Below are 17476 nucleotides of genomic sequence, written 5' to 3'. Positions count from 1 at the left end.
CCCCCCGCCCTCCCCGGCCGCGCCATCCATTCGCCCCGCTCTCTGCCCGTCAGTAAGGGAGCGCAGCACCGTTGGCTGGAAGACCTGCCCGTCAAAGCGCGCTCCGCTCTGCCTCCCTCGGGCTCCGCCCCTCGGCCCGCCCCTCCCCTTCCCGGACACCTCGGGGGGTGTTAAAACGGCCGTTTTAAGTCACCATCAAAATTTACTTTTAGGTCCCGCCTACTGAGCTCTAGCGGAGATTCTGATTGGGCGGTGGGAAACCCCTCTCTATTGCGACTGGGTGGCTAAATGTCCATCACCTGCCGGAATCCCGCCTATCTCCCTGCCGTAATTTCCCTTGATTTGTCCGCGCCTGCAGGCGGCTCCGCCCACTCCCACACCGCTGCCCCATCAGGCGCGGCTTCTCAAGCTCTAAGGTGGGGCGTAACGCGCACGAACGGAACGGTTGCAAGGGCGGTCCTTATTGGCTGGCGCCCTTCGCTTCGCGTTGCTCTTCCGCCACGGCCGGCCCGCGGACCGTACCACACCGCCGCGGCGGCGGGGGGGGGAGCAGTGAGGGGAGGGGTGGCGGTGCGTTGGTTCGCCCCGTCACCATGAGGGATGGGGCGGAGGAAGGCCTTTATCGCCCGTCCTGCCGCGCGCGCGCTGTAGGTAGCTCCCTCCGGTCGGGGCTGAGGGGAGGGCGGGGGAGGAGGGAGGAGGTTGGTGCCCAATCCAAGATGGCGGTGCAGGAATCAGCTGCTCAGCTCTCAATGACTTTGAAGGTGCAGGAGTATCCCACTCTCAAGGTGGGTGCTGAGCTCCCTCCCCTTCTCCTGCCCCCGGTTCGGAGGAGACGGGTAAAGCCGCCAGCGGGTCCCTGGGGGGGGAGAGGGGGGCTTGCCCAGCCGGCCCCCCCCCCCTCCGCCCCTTCCCTCCCGCTGAGGAGCTGCTGGGGTGGGGAAGGGTTCGGCTCGGCTCCCACCAACGCCGCTGCCCCTCTGGGTTTTCCTCCGCTGGAGGTCTGGGCTTGTGGCGCTACGGCTGCTCCTCTTCCCCTCCCCCTCCGCGGAGAGCGAGGGACGTGCCTGGAATATGCCGCTCTCCCCCGGGTGCCGCCGTGCCCCGAGGTGAAGGGGGGAGGCCCCCGGGCCGGCCTAGGGACACCCACCCACCGGCTCGTCGAGGGTCGGCCGAGGTGGGGGAGAGGAGGCGCTCCGGGTCCTTGTGGCAAGGCCAAGCGGTGGTCGTAGGGGGGGCGGGGGGAGAGGGGCTGGGACGGAGCCAGGCGGGGTTGAGGAGAGGGTTTAGGGGCGTAGGGACGATGGCTGGGGGAGACCGAGGGTTGCTTTAAATGCTCGTCCCGAATGATTAGCTGAATCGACGTGGCGTTGTTAGGAGACGTGTTAAAGGGGAGGGAGTGGAGGTGGCAGTAGAATATGGTTCCCTGGCTCCCTGGTCCCCCCAAAGATGGAGTTGAGCTTAAAATATAAAAAGGGACAAACGTACTGGAAAAGGCCGGAGGCCTGTAGAGGCGAATGAGCGAAATACTTACGGTTTGGTAAAAGCACGGAGAGTTCTTTAAGGTACCGAGCCCATCTGAAGGGTGGTAGCTTCCCAGGGCTGCATAGCTGGTCTTTGGCTTTGACTAGGTATTGTAAAGCAAATGAAGGACTCGGTACTGAGCGCTAAGGTCATCGCCTCCGAGGATTGTTGAACTGGAAGGATGATGCTCATAGGAATCAATGGAAACCTTTGTTTGAAGTCTTGTGTTGTATGTACAGTAGGTCTACCACGTTAATAGCAGCAACTGTGGGAGGGAGGTAGGAGAAGGATCTCTGTTGCAAAACGCTTGTTTAAACATATCTTATGTCAGTGTATCGACATTTTTTTCATCTGTGGAAGGTGTTTATGCGAAGTAAACTTTGTTATGTTGAGATCATGCTGCACTTTCACACACTGAGTACTGTGTGCTCTTGGCAGTGTTTGTTTTGTAGGCTTTCTAGCCATGTTCTTCTTGTGCTTGTCCTCCTCTGCTGTCCTAGCTTTATTCTGCTGGGTTCCAAGAAGCAGAAGGACCAAGTGTTGATTCCCATTTTACATATGAAGGCTTTTTTTCTGTCATTGTGAAGTACTTTAAAGCTGACAGTATCAGGCTTAAATTTTGAAATAGATGTAAAGAGAGCTCTAGCACTTTCCACAGCCAGAACAATGTGAAGGCATTTAAAGTTAAGCAGACAATTTCAAGACTGCAGTTTAGATGTATTCCAGTTGTTATCGCAGCTTTGCTTGTTACATTCCTGAAAAATTACTGGCACTGAGAATCAGTGAGTTTTTGTTTTGCTGCTTATGACTTAAGATGAATTGTCAGGGTGCCAGCCATTTAAAAGGTAGATAATATTTTGGACTAATTCTTTTATTTCCACAAGCATTCTTTTCCCCTGAAAAATCTTAACAAAAATATACATGAGAGAATGGAATGTTGTTTGTAAAGTTGGGAAGCTAAATAGTAAGAGAGTGAGGAACTCTTAATATCCTAGCAAAGGTGATGTTTATTGATTCTTCCCAGAACCCATTCAACTTCTGGGTTGTTCCTGTAATCTTTAATAGTGTTTTTCATTGTTTAAAAAACCTGCCAGGACAGTGTCTGCTCAAATCTTTTGAATGTGTCCTCCTAAATGTTCTTAACTGTGAGTCATATATCAAAATATTTTAGTGGTGGAGGTGAAAAAGCAGCAGGAAGAAATGAACACCAAGGCTAAAGTCTCCTTAAGTTGATATCCAATTTTGTGCATTAGGAGGCAGGTGCCTACAAGTTTGTGTGACTGAGGCTCTGAATTTTTATTACCAGTTTATTCGAACACTGAGTGAAATGAATGCATATCACTTATCTTTTTTTAACTTTGCCCAACAGCACAGTAGCTCAGATGTTTCTGTTGGAGCTCTGGACACTAGTGATTTTCCCTGATGCAAGTGAAATATAAAAGATTGTAGACTTGTATTTATATCCTTCCTGTTTCCTCCCTCTAGCTTCCTCATGCCAACATCACTAGATAATAGTTGTGTAATAGCTCTACATTTACAGTGTGTTCCACAGAGTGCCTTTCATGTGAAAGAGTGTTTAAAACTGCAAAGGGAAATCCCTTTTCCATAGCTGAATTGTGGATGCTGCATGAGTGGAAATGCTTCAGCCATTCTTCAGTGGTTCAGCTCAGGGGAAGTAAATAGACTTCTTCAGCTGAATCTAGGGAAGCTCTTTAAGTGTACAAAATAATACTTGAATATTCCCCCCACTCCAGTCCCTTCTCAAGGACAAGAAGGTTGCCAGCTATTCTTCCTCCAAAGTGCTGTGGAATTTATTATTTTTTTTTAAAAAAGTCTACTGATAGAGAATGATGCTAGTCTGCTAGTCTCATTTGAGAGCATGTAACATGAAAACTGACAATTTAAAAATGAATGAATGCGAACATTGTTATCGTAGTTCTTTGCTGAGACACTAATAAACAAGTGATGACAGGAAGCTAGATAGTTCATCCATATTTTTAGAAGGGTGAATAATTATTAAGCTGAACTAGCGTACTGTACGGAGTAAGACCCCGAAAGCAGAAGATGGAAGACCTGAAAGCAAGAATGATCACTTGTGAAAATATTCTTATCTGGGCTGTTCATTGGCAAACAATTTAGGGTTAGCTGGGCTGCGACTGCTTTAAAAAACAGCTGATCAAAAGGAGAGCTGTAGAAACGCAGAACACTTGAGCACCTTCTCAGAGCTGCTGTTTGGCTTCTTTTGTTGGCAGCTGTGGCAGGGGAAATATTGGCAGCAGATTTAACAAGATAGGAATTTCTCATGGAAATACCATGTTTACCTGATTGTTCAAGAGAGGGATAGGAGAATATGAAGTGTACATTGTTTCTATCCCAAGTCCATAGAATCACAGAGTAGCTGAGTTTGGAAGGGGTCTCTGAAGACAGTCTAGTCCAATAGCTTCCCCACAAACCAGGGTCATCTAGAGCAGATTGCTAATGGCCATGTCCAGACTGTTCTTGATTATCTCCAAGATGGAGATGCCTCTCTAGGTAAACCTGTTCCAGTGTTTGCTGTATTAAAAAAAATAATAATAATAATCTGTATTGGTTACATAGAATTTTCTGTATTTCAATTTGTGCCTATTGCCCTTTTACCAGGCACCACCTGGTGGGAGTATTCTTGCTCCATCTTCTTTACTTCCCCCATCAGGTCATCATACATGTTGATAATACTTCCTTGAGCCTTTTCTTCTCAAGGTTTAACAGTCCCAGGTCTCTCAGCCTCTCTTCATATGTCATATGCTTCGGTCTGTTAGTAAGCTCTGTGTCATTCTGCTGTACTTGCTCCAGTATGTCCATGTCTCTCTTGTGCTAGAGGCCCGGAACTGGACACAGCACTTTGGATGGGTCTAGCTGAGGCTGAGTGGAGGGGAAGGATCACCCCACTGGTGACGCCCACTGGCAAGTGTTTTTCCTAACGGTCTGGGGTGCTGTTGGCCTTTTCTGCAAGGACACATTGCTGTCTTGTGGGCAACTTTTCCACCAGGACCCCCGGGTTCTATTCTGCAATGCTGCTTTCCAAGTTGTTGGTCTCCAGCATGTACTGGTACGTGTGGTTGTTCCTTCCCAAGTGTAGGACTTGGCACTTCCCTTTGTTAAATTTCAGGAGGTCCTGGTTTGCCTATTTCTCCAACCTGTTGCAGTCCCTATGAATGGCAACACAACCATCTGGTGTATTAACAACTCCTCCCAGTTGTGCATCATCTGCAGACTTTAAAGGTGCACTCTGACCCATCATCTAGGTCGCTAATGAAGATGTCAGACAGTTCAGGTCAACTTCTTTTCCCACAGAAGCAGAAAAGGTGCAAGATTAAAGTTTTGCATAATTAGTTGCACTGCTTTATTTTTGTCCCCTGTATATGACCTTTACTATAAGTTTTTCATTTTGAACATAGCTTCGTACTTTGATGTTATGAGCCACAGAGTACTCCTTTCAAAGCTTTGAACACAGCAGCAAAAGTTTTTTCAGTCAAAGTGGTTCATGCAGAACTTGAGAAGGACAGAAGTAACAGAACTTGTAACATCCAATGCACTGTCAGCACATCAGTCTACTGAAAATAATAATGTATGGCACTTGTAGATCATTACCTGATTTTTAAAGTGCTTTTCAACTAGAAGGTTGACACACAATAAGGTAACCATTGGTACTAGTAACAGTCAGCTCTGTACTAACTCAGTGTGAGCACTGGTACCTCACACTAAATCCATCTTCAGGCTGGGTGCTCTGACTCACTGAGTGTGCATTGAAGGTCCATACCGAGCATTCGTGTGCTGCTGAATAATGCACTTCCTGTTTTGACACCTCATGGGTGCATGTCAGCAAAACAAGTGTGACTTCTTTTGTACTGCTGCTGTTCTTATGCACTGGGCTCTGTGTGCCACTGAGTTTTGAGAAAAATCTGATACTTCCAGACTTCAGAAGAAGTTTGACTTTGGAAAGCAGCTAGAGTAGGAGTTGACTCCTGTGGGAATTGGTCTCTTTTCCGCCCCTGCCCACTCACTGTAAAACACATTTTAAAGTGATTACTGAAGGAAGAAAACACAGTAAAAGGCAATAAGTAACAGTGTGGCCATGAGCTAGAGATATTGCTTTATTATCATTACTCCGTAGGAAAATATTTCAAGAAAAATACTCAAACATTTTTCAGAAGACCTCCTGTTAGTATCTTCTTTTTCGGAGGACCTCCTTTTAGTATCTTCAAAGTGAATACTTATCTGATGTTCCAGTTCACAGTTGTATAATGCTTGATTTGTAGTGTTTTCACAGGACAGTGCCCTGTGATCTTGGGAGTTTCTGGTATAGAAGTAATGTTTGTATGGTAGCTGACACGTTGGGGTCTTTAAATGTTGACATAAAGCAAAAATATCTGTGAAATCTTTAATTCTTTGCATTGTGAATGTTTTCCAAGAGAGTAAAGATGAACTTCAAACGTTTGGTAGATATTGTAATGGAGGAAAATGCTTCACAGCTTAGAGCGATAGGAGTGGAGCTCTTAGTGTCAGACAGCCCGTGTCAGTTTTTCTTATCCATCTAAACCTCTTCCCATTGTCTTTCAGTTCAGTACTTCCTATATTGATCAGCATAATGGCCCTACAGATTTAGGCAAGCACTGGTTTGGCCAATGGGTATTTGCTATAAGGACATGCTGGCAAAATTCAGCAGTCCTTGTAAACTTAAGAAACTGCCTTCATTGTACACTTGGGCCCTCATAGCTTACAGCCTGAAGATACACTATACAGGGAGTATTTCCTAACCCAGAATGTGAGATACGCTATATTACTTGATTTCTTATACATTATTGCTAATGTGAATAAATCAAGTTCTTTGTTAAGATAGCTTTATTTTGACAGCTGGTAATTTAACTGCTTCACAACCTGCCTTTGTCTCACCTCAGCTTATTTTTTGAGTGCTCTTGAGTTGTAAACTAGCAAGAACTAAAGTAAAACAGATAATATATTGAGTAGAACTTTGGTCATTCATATATTCGGATACAGGTCCACTGAATCAATAATCCTTAATTATTTGTCTTAGGAGAAATACTGTCAGTTCAACTGAAATAAGTTATTTTGGGAGCAATCTTGATTGGGAATGAGAGCTCTAGCCCAAAGGCTCCAGCCAGTATCATGGTGTCTGGACTGTGCAAACACACAGGAGGACAACGACCTCTTCCATTTAAAGATGTGATACTGTGATTTAAATGAGCAAATATTTGGAGAAGAAAGAAGGATCAAAACAAATGAAGGGACTTGCTCGGGGCACAAACCTGCTGTGTGACCTTAGCTTAGCTACTCAGCTATTCTGTGGGTAGGGAGGAATGCTTTGGGTTTTGTTAGTGCTTAAATATTTCTACTAAAAGGAGAAAAGTGAAGAGATTTCTTTTGAGGCATTAGTCCAAGATGGCAGCTATAAACAAGTGTAGTGAAAATGACTGGTCTGTGATGTCCCTACTGTGGCTTTAGGCAGGACTCTAAAATGGCTGTCAATTTGCTTACATAAGGATGTAAGACAGTTTTATGTAACTGTAAAATGGCTTTGTAAAGCATTTAATTTTGTTGTTGGAAGCCCTGTTCAAAAGTTTGTAATGTATTCAGCAATAAGTTACTAGCAGTTTGTGTAAAAAGATAATATTTTGAAGGATTAGAATTGCTTCGGTTGAGTAAGTATGTGTGCAGCAGATGGATAGTCCAAGAATTTTCGCTGCTAATTCTCTCCTGTATTGAAGTAGCAGCTTTGAATATTATAATGATATTTTCTTTCTAGACACAGCTGCTCTAGAATATACTGTCTTCCTGACTTGTGAAACTGACACATTTTAAACTAAGGAAAACTACTAGGCTTTACACTTCAAAAAACATTGAAACTGTTTTTAAAAAGAATTATTGTTTTTTTAAAATCCAAATGATCTGCAACTGCATTTAGCCTTATGAAATTTTGTCTGTTTTGATTAATCAAAACTCAAAAGTTTATATTCTTGTACCTAATTAAACCTGTATCTAGCCATTATTCTAAGCCTCTTATTCATAAAATAAACTGCTTTTCCTTTCTTTAACTAACTTTTCCTTTTCTGTTTGTGCCTAGAGCAAGGAAAAAATATTACTATTTCCAGGGTTTGATAAGAGCTACACATCAGAAGAACTCATTCTGTGAATAAGTGTTGATATAATTTACGTTTTGGATGAGTTCAGTGACAAGTAATGATGCTGACTCAGTTCTGAAATAATCCAAGAGTTATAGAGGGAGAAATGCAGTGTATAAAAATACAAAATTTCAATAATTCTGTATGGAAATGCTTGATTGTCACTGAATTGAGGGAAAATTTGCAATAGTTTATTGTACCCTGCCTGATTTTTTCAAATGGCATCACGTATCATAGATGTCCTCTACTTTTTTGTTTTGTTGAAGGTGAGCATGGTGATCAATTTCAGTCTCAAGGAAGCAGCTTAATGCTCCAAGGTGTTTCTTACCGGGTTTACCTTCTCTGGACACTGTTTGTTTGTTTATTAAAAATATTTAGGAGATGCTTAATGTTTCTTCAGTATTCCCATACTTCCTCTTTCCTCTTGCATAAAGTAGAGCTAAGTTGTTTTTGCTTCTATATGTTTTGAAAGACAATTTCATCACTGCACTTCTCACTTTCTTTTCCCTACCTATCTATGGCTAGGCTTATTTCATATAAGGGTGCAATACATGGCATTTGAAAAAGCTTATTTCTACTTCAGAAAGTCTTCAACTGAATTATCTTGGGGACCTGTAGATTCATACAAATCTCTGGTGCTTTTCAGGTATTGTAAGCTAACACAATTGACGAGAGGAAGCACATCATTTTTCTGACCCTTGAAAGGAGAGCGTAGTTCTGTAATGGTTCCCCCCACCTAAACTGGTAGGACTCTTATTTTATTTTTCTTGAAACTTTTTTTTTCTTTTGATTAGTTATCTGACTTTGTGTGCCTGAAAAGATTTTTTTTAAAAAAAAAATCCATTTCAAACTCCCTCCTGCCCATGATTCAGTTCATATGAAAAGATATACAATGAAGGTATTTCTGTTTGAAAAAAAATCTACATATTATGTGGCAAGGAGTTGCTTCCAGTATGAGACTGTGACATTAAAGAAGGGTGATTCACACAGACATCAGTAAAATCTGGATATATAGTTAAAACTTCCCTGCATATGAGTTGATCCTGCTGTGAAGTTGGACCTGATTAATTTTTTTCTCCAAAATACAGGAGGAAATCAGAAACCTATGAAAAAGATGTTTGTTTCTGTTGTCTATACTGTTTTCTGTGAAAATCAGTTTTTATAAAATAAACTTTTGAAAATTCCTGTTAACAAGCAGCTGGGGAATGATTAATGGTCTTACTTTCACCACCAAATAATTCTTCCTTCAATTGTGATTACTTATTTAAAGTATCACTCATACTTTATAATTTCCAACAGCCAAACGATAGCTATACAAACTGGTTTTTACTTTCTATTTACTTTCTATTTCTTTCTGAACTAGTTTCCTACATGCAGTCACTGTGGGGTAGAAACTCTTTTTGATTAATATTGTGGTCTGAAAGAGATTGTTTTGGTTTTAGTTTCCATTTTTATTTGGAATTCTTTAGGCTTGAATCTGCATAAGTGAAGGAGGAATCTAGCCTGTGTTGTACGATGTGGCTTGGTCAGTTTGAGAACTGGTGTGCTAAAGGTCTAGTGTAAGGCTAAAGACTTGTGGGAGGATGAAGGCTTACATTTTTCACAAAACTTCAATTTTGAAATAAACATCTTTCAGTGTTACTGTGTATCAGTTAGGAAAACTTGTGGGCAACATCAGGCTGGTATTTAAAGTTTCACGCAGTAGCCATTACACTTGGCCTAACATCCTGTACCTCCAAAGGAGTAGAAATGCAGGATGTAACAATTTATAAATAAATAAACTTACTTAGGGAAAATCTTTCTCCTGTGTTGAGTCCTCCCCTTAATTCTCTGTAAATTCTCTGATCAATGCTGGTAAACAATTTTTTTCCTGAAGTAGTCTGAGGATTTTTTTGGATAGCTGTGGAAGACAGACAAAGCAGACTTTGTTTCAGTGCTTCTACTTTTAAGTAAAATTTTAGTGGGAGTCTTAACACATATAATTGATTTTGCCCTTCCAGCCAATAACTTATTGATGCAGAAATACTGTCCTGACTAATCAAATATGGAATAATGTCCATCAGTTATTGTGACTTCTAAAAAGGAAAGTCATGCCAAGCAAAGATATTGAACTTCTATGTTAAAAAAACCAACCAAACAAAAAAAACAAACCAGCAAACAAAAAATAAAAAAAATGGTGGTGGATTTCATAGATAGTTTATTTGTATTACTGAATGGTTTTTGGAAATATCCATTACCAGGAACTCTTGAAAGAGAGAAGACACAAGTCCTTATGTGGAAAGGTAACTGGTCAAGATAAGAAACAAACATCAAGAGTTAGTAACCAGTGTAGTGGGAAAAGGTTAGCATTAGGGGTCTGCTGGTGTCTCTGCCATACTGCTAATGTTCAGCTGTTTGAACACCCTGGAAGAGAGAAAGTAAGTGTTGAGTTGATCTAGTTTTCTTGATGGTAGTAAGATAATTGAGATATTACAAATACAATCCAAGTGTGAAGCATTACAGAGGAATAATGAGAGGCTGAATGGATATTTAAATAGATTAAATTCAATATAGACATGTGCAGTGTGATATAGTTTTTAGGTATGATGGAAAGATAAACTGTCCTAATCTTACATACACAATAACTAATTTGGAGATGATCATTCTTCAGTGGGATCTTGTGGTTTTAGTGAGTGTTTTCTGGGAATGATCAGGTTAGTGTTGACAAGCTTGGAATGAAAGTGTTTGGAAAGGGAAGAATGGAGAACATCATTAGGTAGCAATCAAAATCCATGGTTTCTTCTTCTCTCAAGTACTATGAGTGACTCTCTTTCTCCCTTCCTTTATCCTGAAAAAGGTTGTAATAGAACTGGAAAATGTCTACAGAAGGGCAAGAATGATTAGATATGGAATGTCTGTGTTCAAAGAATGGTTTAGACAGATCAAGAGACATGAAAGACATAGGAGAAAGTGAATGTTCCCTTTTTTTTTTTTCTTCTTCCAAAAGAAGAACAAAAGGGTTTCAAATTAGGCTAGCAGTTGACAAGTCAAAAACAAGGAGTGTTTCTTCACACAGTGCTTGAGGATGTGAAATGTCTCACCGCAGGATATTGCAATGCTAAAATTCTACAGGTCAACAACAACCAGCAGAGCTCATGGAAGAGAAACACCCTGTGGTGTTTTTACTATAAAACTCCCACCTCTGGCTCAAGAAGCCCAAAGAGACTACTTGGGATTAGTAACTTTATACTCTTGCCTTTTTTTTTTTTTTCAAACTGCCATCTCCTTTTTGGATATTGTCAGGAAAAGAATAGTGACAGAGGAGGGACTTTTGGTCTTGCCTGGTATGGCCATTCATATCTTCCAGTGGAGGCGAGTTTGGTGTCTAAATTAGCAATGGGCAGCTATGATCCAGTCTCTTTCTAGATGAATTCATAAAATTAAAGTAGGAAAGGACCTCTGCAGACAGTGTAGTTTAGGCTTCTGCTGAAGTCTGGGCTAATTTCAAAGCTAATTTAATTTTCTTAGGGTTCTGCCTAGTTATGAAAGTTTCCAAGGGTGGAGACTCCACCCCCTTCTGGGCTGCTGTTTCAGTTCTTACCAACTCTCAGGTTAAAATATTTTTTTCCTTATGTCCAGCTGAAATTATTTTGCTGCTAGTTGTCAATTCTGACTTCTTCCTTTTTGCTCTGTAACTCTGAGAAGTCTAGTGAACTCTTATCTGTGGCCTTCACCTTTAAGTAGTGGAGGACTTCTATCAGATTGTGCTGTTCCCAACTCCCTGTAGCCTTCTCATCTACAAGTGAAACAAGCCTGCCTCTCAGCCTCTCCCTGCATTTTGTATCCTCCAATCAGCTTAAAATCATGGTGGTAGACTTCTAGGCTCTTTCCAGTTTGTCAACTTCTCTCCTTTTGTGGAGGAAAGGAAGCTGGAGGGGTGGCCTGGAGGCCAGACTCAGTGTTCCAGGTGAGTCTGCATGAGTGCTGAGCACAGAGAACAATTATTCCTCTCCACGAGCTGCCTTTAGTCTTGCTAATGCAGCCTGGTATGCGGTTAACTTTTATTGCTGCAAGAGTCTGTTGCCACAAGACTCATGTCAAACCTGCTGTCCATCAGAACCTCAATGTCTTTTTCTGCAGAAGTGGTCCTAGCCAGTTATTCCACAGCCTGTGCTAATGGATGTGGTGGTTTTGTGCCAGGTGCAGGGCTGTTTTTTGCCTTAATTGCATTTTGTGAAGTTGTGTGTTTCTCCAGCTTGTCATTTCTTCTAAATGGCAGCTCTGCCACCCAGCACTATTAAGCATTCCACCAGTTTGTTGTCCTCTGAGCTTTCTGATTGTGTGTTCTGTACCATAGTGCAGGTAGTTAAAGAAGGCATATATGTTGGAGCTAATAATATTCCTCGGGAGTCAAGCATAGCATGAAAGGCCACCACCAGTGTGCTCCTCATTCAGGGGTAGTCATTTTATCACTGAAAGCAAACAGTGTTGTCAAGCAAATCTAGCCTGGCAATTCCCAGACAACTTTATGAGCCTGGAAATAGCTTCCATTTTTTTCCATAACTTTCCTAAGAACTGCGATGAGACAGACCAGCTTGAGTATCGATGATCTTTCAGCTTCTCTTTTTGGAAGAGGGACAAGAAACTTACCCTTTTAAGTCATTGAGGACTTTCCCTGTTCATGACATTTCAGAGATGACAGCAACTTTGCGGTGTCATCAGTGAGCTCCCTCCCTTCTGGTCCTGTGTGTCTGTATATCCTCAGCTTGCTCTAGACTTCTTGTGTGAATACTGCCTCTCCCTCCAGACTCAGTTGCTGAGGAAGGCTTAGGAGAAGACCTTATCAGTAAAGAGGAAGGCGGCATTTGGTACTGAAGCTTTCTGTTGTTGGTTGTTGCTAGGTCACAAACTCAATTCTGTAGATGCTTTTCTTCATCTTCCTTATGCTGAGCGCAAGGAGGATGGGCTCTCTATAGAGCCCTTGTAATTACAATTGCTTATTACATTGAACACTGGCTGAATAAAGCAGATGTATCAGTTGGTCATGATGGTAGCGTGTGCTGGATGCGTGATGCTGTGACTCAGACTGCTTTTCCTCTATCATGGCTGAAGGGGCTATAACACGTCTGTGAAGAAGATCTTGCCACAAATCGTGTTTCTCTTGTTATCTTTTACTTTCTCAGGCAGAAAGCCCTTCAACAGTGTAGGCCTTCAGTTTGTTTGGAAACCCCTGGTGCTGAGTGGGTGACTGTGTCTCTCATGGAAGCTGTGAGTGTGCGTGAAGGCAAAAATATTGCCACATTCTCGAGATGCCATTAAGCTGCTTAGTGGAATTCAAGGTGCTAAAACCAGCATAAGAAGTCCGGTCTGGTTGTCTGATTCCTACCAACTTAAATACTATTGAAGCAGTGGAGACTTTTCAGCTTTGATCATTGTAACTAATTAACTTCTCTGAAGGGAAAATGTTTCACATTCTGCTCTCCCTTTCTATATCGTTGAAGGCTATAGATGGTGTGTTCTCATGGCATGTTTTTTAAAGCCAATTTTCTCTGAGCCTATAGAGAAAAGCCTATATATATATGTTTCTGTATATTCAATTTATGAATGGAGTACTAAGTGTGCAGGTAGATACTTCTCTTCTTAAGGTTTTCTAAATGTATCTCATTAAAATGTTGATAGTGAATGTAAAAACAAAGGTATGTGTGTCTTATGGGATGCTGTGTTGAGGATTGACCAATGTTATTTATATATCAATAATATAAATAATATCAATAGCTTGATATTATTTATGTTTCTTTAAGTATTTTTTTACAGACTTATAATAAACACTTGGGAAGTATATACAGTTTGCTAACCATCATGATACAATATACGCAAGTAGTTAATACTTGCTTTTTTGTAGTCTCAATATGTATTCATAAAAATCAAGAAAATGGTATCACTTAGTAATGAATGGCTTAGTTAAATATTTATTTTGATGGAAATATATTTAGTAGATAACGTCACTAAAATTAAGGGTATTTCAAGTTAAATTTGATTAATAATAATTTCTTTATTAAAAGAAGTATTACCTACGGTTTCACAATTTGAACAGTTTTAGCCACTTCATTATTTCAGAACTAGTTGGTCTTGCCTTGGTACCTTATTTGCAGTCATGGGCTGGAAGAGAACTATGTTTAGGCTGAAGGCCAGAGAGCTAACAGTTGAGTTCCTAAGTGTAAGCTTAAAAACTGACTCTGACGTTCTTAGCTCTGCTGTTTTCTGCTCCGTCCACTAACTGAACAACCAAGGTATACCTCTCATGGCAGTCCTTCCTCCTCTTCCATCAGTTCAAGCTTTTAGACCCAGAAGGATTCTCTCCTGAGTCTTGTCTCCACAGCTAGAGGTTGTCAGAGCATGTTCTGGGACAGCACACCAGAGTTTTCTGGCTTTCTAAAGTCAGAGTGAAGTAACTCCTGAAATGAAATAATGCATGGATCAGGTTATTCAGTTTTCTCTGCCTCGCTGTTAGTGCTTAGCACCTGGAAACAGTCACGCTACACTTGCCTCCAGTCAAGTGGACTTTCCTTCACATCACAGTAGCAAAATTTTGATCTTGGAAAAGCTTTTGTCACTGTAACTTTACCTCTTGCGTAGGTGGTTGTAGCTTAAGTCAAATTCCTTTTCATTACTTTTAAGTTTGACCTGTATTAGTAAATGCTTAAGTTGAGTAATGTGTCTGCAGCTGTGGATGCTGATGAACAGAAGAAGCAGAATCTATTTAGTAACACTGTATTTAAATGCCCACTAATATTTTACATCTCTCTTTTGCATCCTTCTGTATGTTCATGGTTGAGCCAACTGAGGTGTGGTTTTTCAAGCTCTAATGAGTAGGGCAAGTTGGTAAGGTGCTTTTTACACAATACCTTCCCATCAGTTCTTGCTGCTTTATTTCAATTTTTTTTTCAATGTTTAGTAGCTGCTTATCTTTTTTTCTTAAGGAATAACTTCCCTAGGCTGAGTTCTGTAGGTCACTCTTGTCCTTAAAGGATAACTGTATAATCCAGGCTTGGTCACAGAATGGTACTGGCAGTAAAAAAAGTCTCTAGTAGGCTGGTGGCAGCTAATGATATGCAAATTGTGCAGCTGTCTCTTAGTCCAAAAACTTTGGTGTCACTATGGTACCTGAAAATAAAAGTGAACCATAATTAAGATTTTTTTAGAATTACATTTTTCCAGAGCATTCTTTTGTTATGTTTTCCTTCTGCTTATTTTCATTATTGGAGAAAAAAAAACAAAAAAACAACACACAAACCAAAAAATCTTATTGGTATGTTAACTTTTGAATAGTTCTGTGGTAAACCAAGCCAGTACTGGGGAGCTGAGTCTGTTTTGGAGTGTAGGAGCTGTATGATTAACAAAAGAACCAGTGGATCAAGATGCAGAGTCTAGATAAGATGCTTTCTCAATAAGGAAGGTAGTGGTTGCAATTTCTTAACTTTGGCATTCGTAGAATCTAGTCTTGTAAAGTGAGTGTAATACAATTGTACCTGTATACAATTACAAATATTGTGTAAAAACTTCTGGCTCTATAGTAAGTGCCCATACAAATTATGAAAAACTCTGGTAAAGAGGTTTTTCGGTTTCAGTTGTGCAAATATTTTTATTGTACCTTTAAAGTCATTTCTATTGTTATAGTACACTAAAATTATGTTTAGCAATATTTGTATTTGTGTTTACTTTTAGAGTATGTGTTAGTAAAACAGTTCAACTCCTAGCCTTTTCCACAAAGGAGATTGAGATCATTTTGGGGGGAGAAAAAAAATGGATACGACAAGATTCAAAATCTATTGCACCTAGACACAGTTAAATGATATATAATGATGCCAGCTGAAATTGAAAGTCCAATTGTTCTAAATGTCATATGAACACAGACTGTGCCAGGAATTTGCACGCTAAAGAGACAGAGCATGGGAAACGGAAGTGTTATTGCTCTTGTGTGCAGATAAGAAACTAGGGAAAAGGGAGATTAAAGCTAAGATTATTTTTTTTTCTAAAACTGACTAGATCTGTGTGTCCAGTTCAACTGACTGCTCAAAACGTAACAAAAACACTTTTTTGTGGTCAGACAGATACCTCAAATCAATAGTAGCTTATGAAAGTCTTGACTGATGTAGCTTTTCAGCGTGGTGTGGAAAGCTGATTAGCAAAGTACTTGCAGAAAGTAAATCCAGTAGATGCAAGTAACTGAAGGAAACATGTTCTTCAATGAGTAGTAAGAAAAGTGCAGCGCAGGGGAAAGGAAGAAGTTGTTTGAATGCTGCCTGGCATAATTTCTTGGACTTGGAAACAAGCTTCCATGCTTAAAAGCAGATGTCAAAATAATGCCCCTCCCAAACCACCCATTCTATCTTTGGGTTTTCAAAACCTTTCATCTTTTTTTGTGAAAATGGAGAAGGGAGATAAGAGCTAAAGATGGAAGAAAGGGTGGTTATATAGAGAAATAATGAAGCATTGAAGACTATTAATTGTGATGTTTTATGTGGTTTGAGTTTGGGGGAGGAGTGGTGGTGCTGAGATTTTAGGGGAGGATGCATAAGGAAAATAATAATTGTTTTAGCTTGGTACTTCCTGTGGTAAAGGCTTGTTCTGTCGTTTGTTTAGATCTTAGTTTGAGACACTAAAAAACGTTCAATAGATCATTTAATTCTTTCTGAGAGGAAGAGGAGCTTTTTCATATCTTATCAGGAGTATCTTTGTGTTACACTTCTATTACAAATAAGAGCAACCTATTGTAGGTCATACAGAGTCTTGGAAAGCAAGTACTTTGGCTCATCATCCTTACTGTGAACCTAAACAGTTTATCAGTGCATCTCTCATTGTGAATTGCAATGGTTATGTAGTAACCTCTCTCCTAATAGAGCCCAAAAGGAGACTGGACCCTGGGGATCCTTTCTTGCATGCAAATGACTAGAAGGAAGAAAATGGAGGCAATCTTGATATAATTGATTAGAAGTGATATACTTGAAAGATATGTAATCAAACATATACGTGATATGTACCAAACAGAACACTGATTTGCATTTCCTGTTTTACCTTTAATATGTGTAATCTGATTGCTAGCTAAATTGTGCCTTTGATTAATGGAAAAGCAATCAAGATTATCATAACTACCTGAAGGAACTTCTCATGATTTTTTTTCAAGATAAAAGAATGAATTAAGTGTATGACACTGGAATGTTTTTAATTCTAAAATTCCTGTTTCCATGGAGTAATAGAACTTCATGTCAAAATTGCTGATGCTGTCACTGTAGTGGAAGCAACATGAAGTAGCTTAACGTTTACAATAAACTTTCCCCAAATCATTTAGTACCCTAAAATTTGACTAGGCTGTAGATTACTCCCATATATGTATCCTTAATGGCCATCAATAACAGTTTTGATATGGCTGTCCTACAAAGGTGTGGGACAAGTAGGACAGGAGACCTCTAAGCTAAAGCACGGAGCTTTGGAGGAATTTAACAAACTTAGTCATACAGTGTAGACTTTTTTACTAAATGAAGAAAACTTACATGGAGTTTCTCTTAGCATTCATTATAGTCCTACTGGAATTAATATTAAAAAGTAGTCCTTCATGAGCAGATATAGGTAGGAGACCTATTAGATATCCTGAATAACCAGTGGTGTACTATGTATAAATTTTTCAATAGCCAATATGTGTTATACATGCTTTCTCAAAGGTAACTTTCTTTTCTTTTATTAACTCTTTGAGGAAAAAAATGTAAAGTTAAAAAGCCATCTTCTGAAGGATGATC

The 17476-nt window shown here is 40.4% G+C and overlaps 1 protein-coding gene across 5 annotated transcripts in view; it reads left to right on the top strand.

Annotated features, from left to right (window-relative positions):
• Positions 1–536: 536 nt before the first annotated feature.
• MAEA (macrophage erythroblast attacher) overlaps positions 537–17476 on the top strand; it is a 53723-nt gene continuing 36783 nt past the window's right edge. For 2 of the 5 annotated variants that reach the window (XM_014966816.1, XM_014966818.1), the window contains exon 1: positions 676–788. In XM_014966816.1, coding sequence (XP_014822302.1) covers positions 720–788 — 69 coding nt within the window. In that variant the 5' untranslated portion in view covers positions 676–719. The other 3 variants (XM_014966820.1, XM_014966819.1, XM_014966817.1) reach the window with 3 other exon arrangements.

Source organism: Calidris pugnax, unplaced genomic scaffold (genome assembly GCF_001431845.1).
Source record: "Calidris pugnax isolate Ruff unplaced genomic scaffold, ASM143184v1 scaffold14, whole genome shotgun sequence".
Lineage (NCBI taxonomy): Eukaryota > Metazoa > Chordata > Aves > Charadriiformes > Scolopacidae > Calidris > Calidris pugnax.
Note: the sequence above shows the minus strand (reverse complement) of the source record. Positions and strands in the feature narration are given on the sequence as shown.